We start from the raw sequence: 15448 nt of genomic DNA, 5'->3' as shown, positions 1-15448 counted from the left end.
CACAACAACTTGATAAACCTGTAGCTATTTGTCTCTGATGTGAAATGAAAGATATTGCAATAAGTTAACATTTGCAACACAAAATGCTAAATGTCTCCAGGTTTTTGTTTCTTGAATCAGACTGAAAGCAGCTTGTTTTGTTTTTGTTGAGTTGTCTGGATTGTTGGTGATGTTGCTCTGAAATCTTTTGTTTTTTTCACCGTGTGTCTTAGAAAAAAAACATCGGCCTTAGAGGTTCAGAACGTCTGAAATGGTATGAAGCCTCCCCCTGAACCTTAAATCGGGTCGAGACTTTGCTTGACTGTGAATGTTCTGCGGTTGTTGGCCTCCATTTCAGGCTGTGATAAATCAGACACAAAACATTTTTGAGTACTGCAGTGGTGTTGGATACGGGTGGAGTGGCTGGATTTCCCTGTGGATGCTACAATCGGTGGTAGATGGAGGTGGAAATGGATTAGAAAAAGCAAAGGTTTAGAGTAAACAGGATTATTTGGATATCTGCTCTTATTTTGAAAATAATTGATTCTCATCGAAACACAACAAGACCCTTCAAACTACCATGTTAAAACAGACCAAAACCTGTCTGGCAGTGACTTTACTACCAGAAGCTGCTCAACAAGGTCCACGAATAGAAAATGAAAGCAGAATCTTCTTAAAATCCATAAATTAAGTCAAGAGGATGTGTTTGTTTGACTCGGACTCGTCACAGAATGCTTTATGTCCAAAGATTTTACCAAACTGAATTTTATTTTGTATTGAATCATTATCTACCTGTGACATTGTAGAGCACTTTCATCAGCTGAGGTCGTTGTAAATATATATGTAGTTGTATATACAGTAGAGACCAAAAGTTTGGACACACCTTTTAATTCAATGAGTTTCCTTTATTTTCATGACTATTGACATTGTAGATTCACACTGAAGGCATCAAAACTATGAATAACACATGTGGAAATATGAACTAAACAAAAAAGTGTAAAACAACTGAAAATAGCCCTTATATTCTAGTTTCTTCAAAGTAGCAACCTTTTGCTGTGATTACTGCTTTGCACACACTCTGCATTTTCTTGATGAGCTTCAAGAGGTAGTCACCTGAAATGGTTTTCACTTCATAGGTGTGCCCTGTCAGGTTAATAAGTGGGATTTCTTGCCTTATAAATAGTCATGAAAATAAAGAAAACCCATTGAATTAGAAAGGTGTGTCCAAACGTTTGGTCTGTACTGTATATATATGTTTGTGTGTGGGGGTGTGTGTATGTACTGTATATGTAGGCATGTGGGAGTGTATGTAGGTGTGTATGTGTTAAAATCCGTCTGTTTGTTTGGCACTGCATTACCCAAGATGCATCTGTTCATTTTGTAGTTCTAATTTTACGTAGCTGAGCAAGTTGTTTTTCTGTGCTTCTGTGTGGCTCGGTGGCATGGAAGTGGCATCCGAGGATGGCATCCACCATCAATCCTTCTTTGGTTTTGCGTGTATGAAACCTGTGTGCGTTTTATGATATGACCACACACACTCACACTCACATATATGTAAATACGAAACATCAATAAACCTTCTAAGCTGCACCAGTGGAGTCGCTATATTCCTTCTGACCAAGGAAGATTCAATTGATGAGAGATCTGGAATTAGCGCCTGTTAGACGCACAAAGTCTTCTTCAAGTGGTCCTTCGAGCCGGAGCTCATTGGTCGAATCAACAACATGGAAACTTCACAAGACAACGCTTCTCAGGAGAAAAGTCATAAGCATAGTCCCCGTCCACGCAGGAGCAGGAAGCTTCCGGGACATCTGGCGGAGTATGAGCATGACCTACCTAATCCAGAGGAGTCAGAGTCGTCAACAAGCAGCAGCTCAGAAGAACCTGATAAGGATAAGAAGCAAAGATGGGACAAGATGGAGGCAGTATGGGGCAATGTTTTAGAAGCGATGAATAAGATGCAAGTCGCTATGATGGAGACCAGTGGTGCATTAACCAAGCGTGTGAAGCAACTAGAGCGAACGTGTAAGTCATGCAACCCTCTCCTGCCACACAGTCACGCTCAACAGCATAATAGAGCAGAATCCCTTCCTGCATTCCTACCACAGCCTTGCAGTGTGGATATATATAGCAGTCACACCAGGGATCAGTTGAACATCATGGCACCAGCAAGGCAGGATAACAGAACACCTGTGAACCTACTAAGACCAGTAGAACCTGCTGCATCCTTCTCATCTCTAAAGGCAAGCCCCACAGTACAGACAGCACCATGGCCAGTTCCACAGCCATATGTACTTGCAGCACCACAGCATATGCTTCAGCCACCACCTGCGTCCCAGCCTTGGATAAACACAGCCTTCCAGCCTGTAGGTCAGTCTGTACCTTCACCTGTTCCACAGCCCAGAGGCCCTCCGGTTTATCCAGGAATCTAGCCAGCATCGTTACCAGCTCCGCCTCCTAGAGTGAGACATGTGATACAGCCTGCTCTACAACCTGACATCCAAGTATCACAATCCAGGCCTACACTACTAGGTGTACTCCTCCACTTCCGTCAGTATCCTGTGGCAGTGAGCGGCGACATAAAGGCCATGTTTCACCAGATCTGCCTGCTCCCTAAAGACTGTCCCCTGCTACGGTTCCTGTGGAGAGATGGTGAAACAGATGTACAGTATATGAGTGGAGAGTCTTGCCCTTTGGGACAACTTGTAGACCCTGCTGTGCTACGTTCGCCCTTCAGAGACACGTGAAGAAGCATCAAGACACTCATAAGGACATCTATGAATCTGTCCATACAGCCTTTTATGTGGACAACTTCCTGCAGTCCTTTTCTGACCCACAAGAGGCCAAGTTGCTCATCAACAGGATGAGAGAGTTACTCTTCCAAGGTGAATTTGAGATAAGACAGTGGGCCAGCAACCTCCCTGAGGTGGTTGCCCATCTGCCCAGTATGGCCAGGTCAGAAAGCTGTGAACTGTGGTTGAACTTCAAAAGTCTTGATCCACAGGAGTCAACATTGGGTCTCAGCTGGCACTGCCCAACTAATGTCCTGGGATACAAGCATCACCCAGTGTCCTACACAACTGTCACGCTGCGCAATATTTAGAAGGTGCTAGCCAGTCAATATGACCCATTGGGTTATATTTGTCCTTACACTACAAGAGCAAAGCTCATTGTGCAGGCCCTGTGGAATACACAGAAAGGATGGGATTAGCCCATAGAAGGAAATATGCTTCAGTCGTGGATTGAATGGGAGGAAGAACTGTCTAATCTCCAGCATATCATCATCCCTCGCTGCTACAGCCCTCACAGCATCACTGGTGCTACCAACGAGGTTCACATCTTCTGTGACACCTCTGAGAGATCCTATGGAGCTGTTGCCTATCTGAAAGCCACAGAGCAACAGGCACACATCTCCACCTCCTTCATCATGGCACCCTCAAGAGTTGCACCCCGCAAGCAGGTGTCGATTCCCCGACTGGAGCTGTGTGCTGCACTGACCGGAGCCCAACTAGCCAAAGTGCTCCAGACTGAACTCTCATTACCCCTTCACTCTATCTACCTGTGGACAGATTCTACGACAGTGCTGCAGTGGATCCAGTCTAGTGCCTGTAGGTACAAAGTTTTTGTTGGGACTCGGATTTGTGAAATACAGGAGTTGACCTCCTCAGAGCAGTAGGGGTATGTGAACTCTGATGAAAATCCAGCTGATGACATCATGAGAGGGAAACCACTGTCAAAGCTCACTATCTCCAGCCGCTGGTCACAGGGCCCACACTTTCTCACACAGACTCCTGACACCTGGCCGAAACCCCCAACAGAGTTCACAGATTGTGGCAGTGAAGAACTCAGAAATACTGCTTTCTGTAGCTTCACATCTATATCTCAAAATCTACCAGATCCGGCACAGAGCACATCATTAGAGGACTTGACTCTGGCCACTCACCAATCCCTGCATGGGGCGGCTGCCACCTCCTTCTCTGCTGCCGAGTGTCTAGAGGCAGAGACTCAGCTGCTTCGCTCTGCACAGAAGCTCAGCTTCCCAGAAGAGGTCCGAGCCCTCCAAGCTGGTGACTCTGTCCGCCCAACCAGTCATCTTAGTGCTCTTTCCCCTGAATATGACAGCATCAGTGGACTGATCAGAGTTGGAGGCCGCCTGCGCCAAGCTATAGATGTAGTCCCTGACAGCATCCATCCGGTTGTGTTAGCTCCTGATCATCCTCTGACTCGTCTCATCATAAAGCACTACGACTCTCAGCTGTTTCATCCAGGTGCAGAGAGACTCTATGCAGAGATACGGCGCACATATTGGATTCTCCGAGGTCGACAGGCCATTAAGAAACTCCAGTACCAGTGCGTGGACTGTAGGAGATGGCGCGCCTCACCTTCCACACCAAAGATGGCTGACCTTCCCTCAGCTCGTCTGAGACTCTACAAACCCCCATTCTGGTCTACAGGCGTAGACTGTTTTGGTCCCTACCTAGTTAAGATTGGACGTCGAAGAGAGAAACGCTGGGGGATCATTTACAAATGTCTGACCACTCGATGTGTTCACTTGGATCTCCTCCCTAGCCTTGACACTGACTATTTCCTGATGTCATTACGCAGGTTTATTGCTCACAGGGGGAAGCCGTATGAGCTGTGGTCCGACAGAGGCACCAATTTCAGGGGAGGCCACAAAGAATTGTAGAGCGCCTTTGAAAACATGGCCGTAGTGTTGCAGCAACAGTTAGCCAGACCATCAACTTTAACTTCAACCAACTCATCTGGAGAAATCAGAGGAGGAGGTGACGATTCTCGACAACCTGAGAGCTGAGTATGCCGTCCTCCAAGAAAACACAACAGAGATTAAATTCCTGCACGAGAAATACAGGAGTGCCCAGGCTGAGATGGAGAATGTTAAAGGTTTGTACCAGGAGCTACAATGTCTGTATGTCACTACACTGAAACAACAAGCAGAAAGATACCAGCAGGAGATAAAGCAGGAGAGAAACGCTCATCTGGAGAAATCAGAGGAGGACATGGTGATTCTCGACAACCTGAGAGCTGAGTATGCCGTCCTCCAAGGAAACACAACAACAGAGATTAAATTCCTGCACAAGAAGGAAAGGAGTGCCCAGGCTGAGATGGAGAATGTTAAAGGTTTGTACCAGGAGCTACAATGTCTGTATGTTACTGTATGTTACTACACTGAAACAACAAGCAGAAAGATACCAGCAGGAGATAAAGTGTGTCAAAAATGATTTGGAAAGAGCAAGAGAGGATCTACAGCTGCTCGACTTAGCGTAAGTCGAGCAGCTTAGCGTTCATAAATCGGATCAACCTTGAGCTAAACGCTCCTTACTCCGCGGAGCGCGAATATCCAATATCCAACTTGAAACAACTTCATTGCGGTCGGTAGCACAATGAAAATGCTGGAAAAAGTTTATTTTGGTCTGTGGCCATACAAGATGGCGCCCAGCGACGTAAATGTCACACGCAGTGACGTCAGTTCCAAAGTTCTATTGGAAAAAGGTGGGCAGCACGGTGATGCAGCGGTTAGCGCTGCATCTTCACAGAGACGATCTGTGTGGAGTTTGCATGTTCTCCCCGTGATTGCGTTGGTTTTCTCCGGGTGCTCCGGTTTCCCCCCACATCTCCTAAAACATGTAGGTCAGGTCAGATGGTCACTGTAAATTGCCCCCCCAAAACAGTTTAAGAAACTCCAAACATACAGTACAGACCAAAGGTTTGGACACACTTTCTCATTGAATTCAATGAGGTGTGTCCAAACTTTTGGTCTGTACTGTATGTGCAGTATTATTGTTAAACTTAATTGAATTAGCCGTACGTTAGCCCTTTTCCCTTCGCTGTTTTAGAGGCAGATGGAACAGTGCCGCAACAACACTGGGCTCAATATTTATAGAAACGTATTGATTCAAGAATTAAAATTTCTTCTTTTAATAATAATGATTTCTGTTTGTCCTTTAGTTTACCTTTTCTACTCGATTTTTATATTAAATTGCACTGAATCGCAGCTCATTACACTGTGTTTAAACCTGTATTTTAAAAAAGATTAGCAAATGGATCATGCAGTGGCTTTTTTAGGGTGACTGTGGCTCTGTGGGTAGAGTGGTCGTCTTGTGACCAGAAGGTTGTACGTTCGATTTCAGCTTCCTCAGCCACATGTTGAGCTGCCCCGGGGCGGGGCACTTAGCGGCAAGTTGCCCACCGACCTGCATGTCGGTGTAAATGTGTGTGTGAATGTGACTGTAGTGTGAAGCGCTTTGAGTGGTCAACATGACTAGCAAGGCACTACATAAGTTCAGTTCATTTACCTTTTTTTCTTTAATAAATCCTGTTTTTCTTTTTACACCAAACATAAAAAAGCTGATTTAACACGTTTGGATTTCTTCAGGTTCCAGGGTGTTAAAATAAGATTAGAGTTAAATCTGTACATAATTTTAGATGATAATTGTAATCACAATTCAATACTCTGGACCATAAAGAAGCCCAAACTTGTTATATCTGGTTTGTTTGTTATAAGAAAAAAACAGGTTTTATCAAAAATAAAAGGAACTGTGTGATCTTTCTGTTAGTCTTTATTTAGAATAACAGATTCAAGATAGTATAAAAAACTTAACAAAAAAGTGCAGTTTAACATGAAAAAGTGTAGAAAAGGGAAAAAAGAAGAACAATCTATGAAAGTACTAGAACTAGAGAAACTTAATCAGAAATCATTTCCATTGCAGGAAAAAATCAATTCTTAGATGAATACTTTGTAATAAATACGAAGCTTTTGTGTTGTTGAGCTTATGTGCTGTCTACTTGTATAAAAGAGAAGAAAAAGGGGCAAAGAAATGCCTGATCCAGTAATTTTATAACCAGTTTTACAATAAGACTGCAACTTATGTTTTGTTTAGGATGTTACTTATAGGTTTTGTTTGTCAACCTGGGTTTAATTCCCAGTTTTGGGGAATCTGCTCCATCTCATTCCCTTCTCTGTCCTCCCAATTTCCTGTTAAACCATTGTTAAATAATGGCCACTAGAACCTAAAAAACTTTATTAGAGCCTAAAAACTTTAAAAAAAAACCCCTAAAAAATACATTTCACCTCACAAGTGGAGGCGCTTGCAAACTGACCAGAAGTCAGAATATGCTTACCACCACATTGAGTTAATTTCCTCATGTTAAAAAACGACTTTCTTCCTCTCTCTTTAATTTTCTCCCTTACATAATTAATAGGTTACTTAATATATACACACATACATGCACACATTTACACGTCCCCTCCATGGCAAAAGTATATATATACAGTACAGACCAAAAGTTTGGACACACCTTCTCATTGAATTCAATGAGAAGGTGTGTCCAAACTTTTGGTCTGTACTGTATATGTGTGTGTGTAACCCTTCTCGTTTTTCACAGCGCCAGTATAGCCTTGGTTGGTTGTTGTCACCTAGTGCGATATAAAATGAAACTCTCACAATGTGACTGACTGCACGCAAGTGGTCCAACAGCTCCACCAGCGTTCCTCAGAATTCTTTATTTTATTTTTTTTTTTAGATGTGATCGTATAGTTGGGCTGCACAGTGGCGCAGTTGGTAGCACTGTTGCCTTGCAGCAAGAAGGTCCTGGGTTCGATTCCCGGCCGGGGTCTTTCTGCATGGAGTTTGCATGTTCTCCCTGTGCATGCGTGGGTTCTCTCCGGGTACTCCGGCTTCCTCCCACAGTCCAAAAACATGACTGTCAGGTCAATTGGTTTCTCTAAATTCTCCCTAGGTGTGAGTGTGTGTGTGAATGGTTGTTTGTCCTGTATGTCTCTGTGTTGCCCTGCGACAGACTGGCGACCTGTCCGGGGTGTACCCCGCCTCTCGCCCGGAATGTAGCTGGAGATAGGCACCAGCAACCCTCCCGACCCCATTAGGGACAAGGGTGAACGGAAAATGGATGGATGGATGGATCGTATAGTTTAAACAATTTCTCAAAAACAAAACAAAACATTCTTATTCCATAAATCAAACAGTCTGTTAAAATAACAGACAATAACAGACAACTGTTGTTGTCTGTTATTTTAACAGACTGTTAACAGTTTCATTCACAAAACACTTTTTTTTTCTCTAAATATACTGTATATACATTCATAAATTTACACTTTGAACCCACGTATTGCGATATTAAATGAAACTCTCACAATGTGATTGACTGCACACAAGTGATCCAACAGCTGAAAAACAAAGACACAGTTAGCGTCGTGACTGAGCGGTCAGCCACAAACACCAACTGGCGCAGCTCCCACTCATAGGGTCATATTTTTCCAGCCCAACCACAAGAAAACTTTATAAATTATATTTGTAATTGTTAAATGATCTTGCAGTATTTCGTTAATTGTTGAACTAGAAAAATATGACCCTAAGTAAAAAAAAAATAGCAAAGAGCTGCCTCTCTCGCACCTACCTCCACCAGCGCTCCTCAGAATTCTGGTGGGGGAAGCCGAGAGAGCGCCTGAAGGACCCGTTGCATGCTGTCACTCATCTACTACTACAAAAATACTACTACTACTACCACTAATGGAATAACATAAAACCAGCGTGAAGCGTGACTGCGAGGAGAGCGCGAAAGCTCCTCATCGGGCTGAACCTGATGATGAGGTTAGCGCTGGTTCGTAAACCACTAACGCTCCAGCCAGCCGGGACCACAGACAGAAACTTTCCAGGAAAACACAACCGCACGCTGGGCAGTGTGTTGAGATGTAAACACCGCATATAATTCTTTGTTCACAAAGATAAATCTCACCGCTCCCTCAACACGCACATCTGATTTCGCGACTACTAAATTAAAAAATTAAGCGATTTAAAAAATTTTTTAAAAAAAATTATTTTCCTAAAAATATAAACAAGCAACGCTTAGTCTGGCAGGGGGGTTAGTAAAGCATGGCGGGCCACCAGGCTTATAATACACCAGGGGAATCCCTGTATAATATACATAAACTTTGACAAAGTTTCAGTTATATTCTGAAAACAGCAGCTGTTTGAGAGATGGTTTGAGCTGCTCTTGACGTCTCTATGGAAACCTGAACGCAAATCTGATGAGGCGTTTGGTAATTAACAGCTTCACTAAACGTTTTTCTTTAGATTCATCTTCTATTGAAGCCGTTCTCTTCAGCAGCAGAGTTTCAGTTGGAGACATTTCCACATGTGGAAGCATTAAACATCTCAGTTTGCTGACACGCTTCTGCCCACCGCTCAGTCAGTGAGAGGCGTAGAGTCTGTGAATATCCTGGCAGGGGCTCCGGCGTTCATTAACCTGTCGTGTCAGATGCCGTCTGTTCGCCCAACGCCAACTCCCATTTTCACAGCCACCCTTGCTGCCATTAAAAGCTCCGTTTTATGGCTCTTTGATGGGGAAAGCTTTGCCCGACACGCTGCGCAGCTGTTGGAGAGATGCTTGTGCCCCGATTGGCTGGCAGTCAAGGTCGTAATTCATTTTGTTGGAGTGTAAAGAAGCTGTCCTGGGTCTGAAATGTTTCGTTACGAGTTGAACTCGTGGTGTAATTCTCTGTTGATAAAGGTTTGTGAGAAAACATTACAGTTATTGGTAGTGGTGTTTTCAGTTTCACATCTGCTGGTTTTTATGACGACATATTAGGGTAAATTTCAGCCAAATAACTCAGAAATTTTCTAGGAAATGCTTTGAGATTTCTTAGTTTGAAAAGTCAAATATTCACTAGAAGAAACCTCTGAATTTTTTTATTTAATATCATACATTTTCTAGAAAATACTCTGTGATTTCGGACTTTGAAAAGTCAAAAATTTACTAGAAAACAACTCCTGAACCTTTGTGTTTAAGGTTCAGCAATCGCTTGCGGCTTGTTTTTGATGCCATAGAGAAACCTTTCCAGAAATCTGATAAGTGTGATAAGTGCAATAGCTTGAACACTTTTTATGGTTAACTTTCCTAAAGATTGAGACCGGTTTATGGATGTGTCCTCAAGCAACCCGATCCCTCAAGCAACATTGACGATACATGCAACCCAGTCAGACCCACAATATTCAGAGTCTTTAGCATTTCTGGGAGAATCTTCTCCGCCTCTGGTATTTTCTGTTTTTTATCTACTTCAGTGATTAAATTGACTTGGCTTTGCCCAAGTCTTCAGACTTGGCCTGTTTCTCGAAGGACCTGAATATTGAATAAAGGAGATACTCAAAGTTTTCTTTCCACTAACAAACAGACCCTCATTCCTAAGTTGATTCTCATATGATGCAGTTCAGATTTATAGTTTCAATTACAATTTTTTTTATCATTAAAATTTGTTTAGTGTGTTTTTAGATTAAACATGTTGAATGTAGGAAAGAAAATGGGATTAAGCTTCCAGGTTTTGGGTTTAAAACTAGCGAACAATGTTTCAAGAAACTTCGTTTTGAAAAAGAGGTAAATATGACTCTTGTTGCAAGTTATGTTTGCTTTGGAGGATGAACATCTAAACATTTTAAATTAATTAAAATTCTGATATTTATTGCTTTGAGAAATTTAATCTTAGCTCAAGCAAATGCTTCTCGGGTTCAATTCATGAGTCTCAAGACAACCTTCTGTGTGGTTCTAGTTTTGATAAAAATCCAAATTTAATCTCAAGTGGCAGTTTTATTTCTCTAATTGATTATTATCATAGTGCAGACTGAAGTCACTTTAAAAGTCCGCCATTCTTCTACTGTGCCATTTTATGATTTTTTTTCTCAAGGAAATAATAATCATGTGTTTAATAACACTGATCAAAGTTTGTGATTTTAAGTTAATTTTTACATTTTTTGTCACCACTCTGTGCTGTCAAGGTTCCAATCTAATCTACACTTCTTGTTGTTTCTACTAACTACTTATTTAGTTCTTGTGCATGTCTTTTTATTGCGACTATTGTGTCAAAGCAGAGTTCCTGTTCCTGATTTATGTGTGTGTCCCCCATCCCGCGGCTTCACATCTGGACTCGTCGCCTGCGTTACTTGCGTTCTTTCGGTGGCGCCATCGCTCATCTGCCAAAGGCTCCTGTTCGTGTTGTGCTTTGCGCGCCGCAGCCATATTTCCGGTAACACTTCGTTCCGCTACCCCATCTGGCGCTGGCGCCTGCCCCTCTGTTCGGCTGCCAAAAAGCCGTGTTTGGATGCATGTTAAGCATAAGCAACAGACGCGAGTGGCCGTGCAGCTCATCCAGCTTGTCCTTTCGCACAAATGCTGGAAACAAAAGGAGATCTTGTTTTGTGTTGTCACTGACGTTGATATTAAAAGAACCATTAAGACACAAATGTTGCGCGGACTCCGTTGCAGACGCACTTTGACGCCCAGGTAATAGATTTTTACCTGGAAACGAACAAGTAGAGACGACACGAACAGCTGTTGGTTAATATTCAAAGAAGCTCCATTTGCACATTGCTTTAAAAGAAAATTCTTCTAGAGGGAGAATCTGCTAATGGCATGCACAATTGACTTTTGTATTGAATAATTCAGGCAAAAATGCTAATTTTACTCTTTACCCATTAATTGTTCCATTTTCAATAAAGCAGCAGGATTCCTTTTTTCTTCACAAGGTGATTAAAGCTGGTAAATGTATTTGACGGCCTCTTGAGCCCCGACATCCAGGCTTCTCCTATGTTACGTTAATCTTTTTAAAATAAATTGCCGACTACAGAAGTGTGCTTAAATAACTGCTTATAAAATTCCCAACTCTCTCATTAAACCTTCCCTAATAAACTGTAGAAGACCAGAACTTGTTTCTGCTTAGTCACTGAATCAAACTCTGTTGCCTCGTTTCGTCTGCTCATGATCGACCTGATGAGTTTGGAAAAGCTGCGCCGGCTCAGCAGTTTGTTGCTGTTCTGCTGCAGGTTTTCTACCTTATTTTCTTTCACCAGTGCAGTTTTGCTTCAGGATCATAACTGCAGACATGTATCCGGACTCTGTGTCCTGATTCATCTGTGATTGTGGCTGCAGGTTTGACCTGGGAAGATGACACGACCCAGCAGGTTCTGTCCAGTGAGTTATCCAGACTCAGGAGGATTCCCTACCGGCCGCAGCAGAAAGGGCCGATCTACAGCAGCAGCTCCAGGTCACATCTACAAACCGATTCTGTGTTGGCGAAAGATCATCACTTATTTAATTATTTTAAATCTCTGGAGCTGGAATCATAGCAGAATAAAAAAAGAAATCAGCTTCAGGATTAGATTTTTTTTTTAATGAATTCTTAGATATTATTTTACATAACACAGCTGGAACAGCAGTTTGTTGAGTATTAGGGCCAGAAGTTTAGATGTGAATCATAAACCCAGGAGATGTTTCTGTTCTGACTAAACAAAACAAGAACTTTTTGGTCAAGTCTGACACAAAATTGTCAACATCATAATCTGAAATTATTCTCCTGTAGATTTGGAGGTTTTGTCAATGAAGACAAAATTATGAGCAATTCCAAATAGGTTTTCATTAGAAAAATCAATCAGGTTTGCAAAGAAGCAAAGAAACATTTTTTCTGCAGCTGCATTTCCATTACAGATGTTTTACAAAACTTTATCAATATTCTCTTAATGTCGAAAAGAAAAACAAATTTGCATGTGCAGTGATTACATTAAATAATTGCAATTAAAATCACATCTGAATACGTTTCACGTTTTATTTGATGACTTCACCCAAGTCATTAAAAAACATTCCTCCAACCACTTCCTGTCCCACTTCATGTGACTGGTTTGATGCAAATAATTTCCGTTGCAGTTTTACGAAATAAATAAATTTTGATATGGCAAAGAAAAAAACATCTTATCCAACACCACAACTTTGATCAAAAACCAGGAAATTTTTTCCATTAAGCAAACTTACTTTCAAAATTTCATATTGCGCAATTATATGGTCAATGGAAATACAGCTAGTGAGTTCAAGCACATGTTCATTGAAGCATCAACACCATGGTTTCAACAGAAAATAAGTTTTGTAATGCCTAATATTGAGAAATATTATCAAATCAAGTAACAGGACAATTTTTAAACAAATGCTGATTTGAAATGATAAAAAATATCGGCTGCACAGCTTTAAAACTGGGTTGTGCTAACAATTATAGCTTGAACATTTTGCTTCGATTGTTGACGATGTTACTTGTCATTAATGAATCTTTTTTTAGAAGCTCTGCCTGCATTAGAAACTGTGTGGATGGTTGTTCCTCCTCTGCAGGCCGGCAGCTGAAGCGATGGACCCAGAAGACCAAAGGGGGAAGCCGGTGGAGGTGGAGCTCAACAGGAATCTGCAGACTTACCTCCAACGTCTGGGCCTCCTTCCCAAGACGTCATCCGCCTCCAGCCTCAGCAAACCTGGCAAGGTCAGATTCTCCTCACTCTGCCATTCTTCGCTGGTTTCCGGTTCATGACCGTCTTCTGCTGCTGCAGTTGGTCTTTGCTTTTCATTTTTAGAAAGCCAGAAAGTCAGATGTTTACTGCAAGTATTTCACTATGAACAGTTACATTCACAGTTTCACCAAAATATCTGGAGGACAAACGATGTAAAATCTCTCTCTTGGAGAAAAATCGGTATATGCCAAACTGGAACACGTCAGACCTGTAGAAAAACTGATAATCTGAACAAGCCAAGAAAACATCTCTTTAATCTGTAGCAGCATTTCAATCTCAAAATGTGTGCAAAATGTTTACAGTATTCCACTAATGTCGAAAAAAACAACACAATTTCGCAATTGTAGTGTTTTCATTAAATAAGAAACGTAATAAAAAAAAACGTGTTTATATTAGTCATTGAAAAGCTCGCTGTGCCATCATCCTCCTCCCACTTCCAGTTGTTTTCTTGATCTTTTCTGCCTGTAGTAACATCTGGCTGTTGGTCACATGACTTTAAAAAGTGTTTCCATTGCAGTTTTGTAATTTCGATAAAGATGAAAACTTGCTAGTGCAAAAACTTCTAGCAAAAAACATGATTTTTTTCTCCCCTAAATTTTCATGTATCCATTAGGCAAATATATTTTCATAATTCTTTTCTGCAAAAGTATATTTTCAGTGGAAACGCAGCTAGTTGCAGTGGCGTTTATTCTTTATAAACCATAAATTGCAAAGTTGGCCTCCTACCAGCTGAAGAAAATTTCAGGATTAAAGGACTAATGACTCGGCAAGATCTAGAAAATCTCATCCATGCACTTATTTTCAATTGCATTGATTACTGCAACAGTGCCTTCATAGATCTACTGAAAAAAAATCAATCCTCCAGCTGCATCTGATCCAGAACGCTGCTGCTGGCGTTCTGACTAAAACCAGGAAGCTAGAGCACATCACCCCACTTCTAAAGTCCTTAAAGTGGAACTGAAATGTTGCTGAAATGTGTGTACAACTAAAATTTGATTTGTAAATAAACGTGGGCTGCTGTGAGGAATGAGCTATCCTTTGTCTTTCTTTTCTAGCTTTAGACCTCTCACAGCTTGACTGTTAATAGAGAAATTACACTGTATTGGAGTTAACAAGTTCATTCCTCCCATTAATAACTCATGACTTGACTCGTGGCTCCGCCGGGTCCTCAGAGGGCTCTACTTCCTGCTGGGAGATTGTTCTGAGGCTGCAGCAGGGCAAAGCCCACAGGCAGCGCTCAGGGCTTTGAGGACCTTCAGTCCAGATTCACCTGTTTGGAAGTGAAAACAATGGGGCCAGTCGGACTGAAGGGGGCCTGCAGGGCACAGGCACTGCAAATAGATGGAAAAAGCTGATACCTGGTGGGAGTCTGCACACACAAATCATTATGCATGGCAAGTGAGAGGAGCCGTTTATTGTAATTTTGCCATTACTCAAGCAGGTGCTGCTTCTTGTCTAGTGTGGGCGTTAATGGAGCTGGCGGTGACGACTCGCTTTTGTTGTTGCAGATGAATTCACTAATGTAATTTTATAAGAGAATTAATAACTTCTCAAGACCGTGGCTTTTTCCAGCTCTATTGTTTGGGCTCATCTGATATTTGCATTAGTGCTAAAACGTGTTTTCTGGCATCAAGATGCAAAATGTTTGTAATAAATCTGATGTATTTTAGTTAAATGGTGAAAGAATAAACCATTTATTCTTAGTTTTAGTATTATTAAAGCTAATACTAATTTTATTAGTTTGATTAAACTAATACCATTGTATTAGTTTTATCAATTTAAATTCTGCCTCTGGAATAAAGATGTTTAATAAAACCTTTAAAGTGTGGTGAAGAAGTTATTTACGTATTTAAAAAAAAAACCTGTAATACCTCATAACCCTTGGTTATTATTGTGCAGTATTTAACTACAGGCAAACATCTGTCCAAAGATCTGTTTCTATAATGTATGATAGGGACTTTAATCTGGTTCTTGAGAATATCAAAGAAAATTATGAAGTCAAGTGGAGTTGTAGATTCTCTATTATTGTTAGTATCTTACATGTCATGATAATTGATATGCATGAAAGTTTATTCCAGTAGTTGATGAATTTATGTTCCCTGAATAGTTGACTTTTC

General features: G+C 41.4%; 1 protein-coding gene across 2 annotated transcripts in view; it reads left to right on the top strand.

The window, feature by feature from the left end:
• Nucleotides 1–15448, top strand: part of LOC114146631 (receptor-type tyrosine-protein phosphatase N2-like) — a 186334-nt gene that overhangs the window by 23260 nt on the left and 147626 nt on the right. For both annotated transcript variants that reach the window (XM_028020895.1, XM_028020894.1), the window contains exons 4-5: nucleotides 11935–12049; nucleotides 13159–13303. In XM_028020895.1, the coding sequence (XP_027876696.1) occupies nucleotides 11935–12049; nucleotides 13159–13303 (260 nt within the window). The remainder of the gene's footprint in view (nucleotides 1–11934; nucleotides 12050–13158; nucleotides 13304–15448) is intronic.

This window comes from Xiphophorus couchianus, chromosome 6 (assembly GCF_001444195.1).
Source record: "Xiphophorus couchianus chromosome 6, X_couchianus-1.0, whole genome shotgun sequence".
In the NCBI taxonomy this organism is placed as follows: domain Eukaryota; kingdom Metazoa; phylum Chordata; class Actinopteri; order Cyprinodontiformes; family Poeciliidae; genus Xiphophorus; species Xiphophorus couchianus.
Note: the sequence above shows the minus strand (reverse complement) of the source record. Positions and strands in the feature narration are given on the sequence as shown.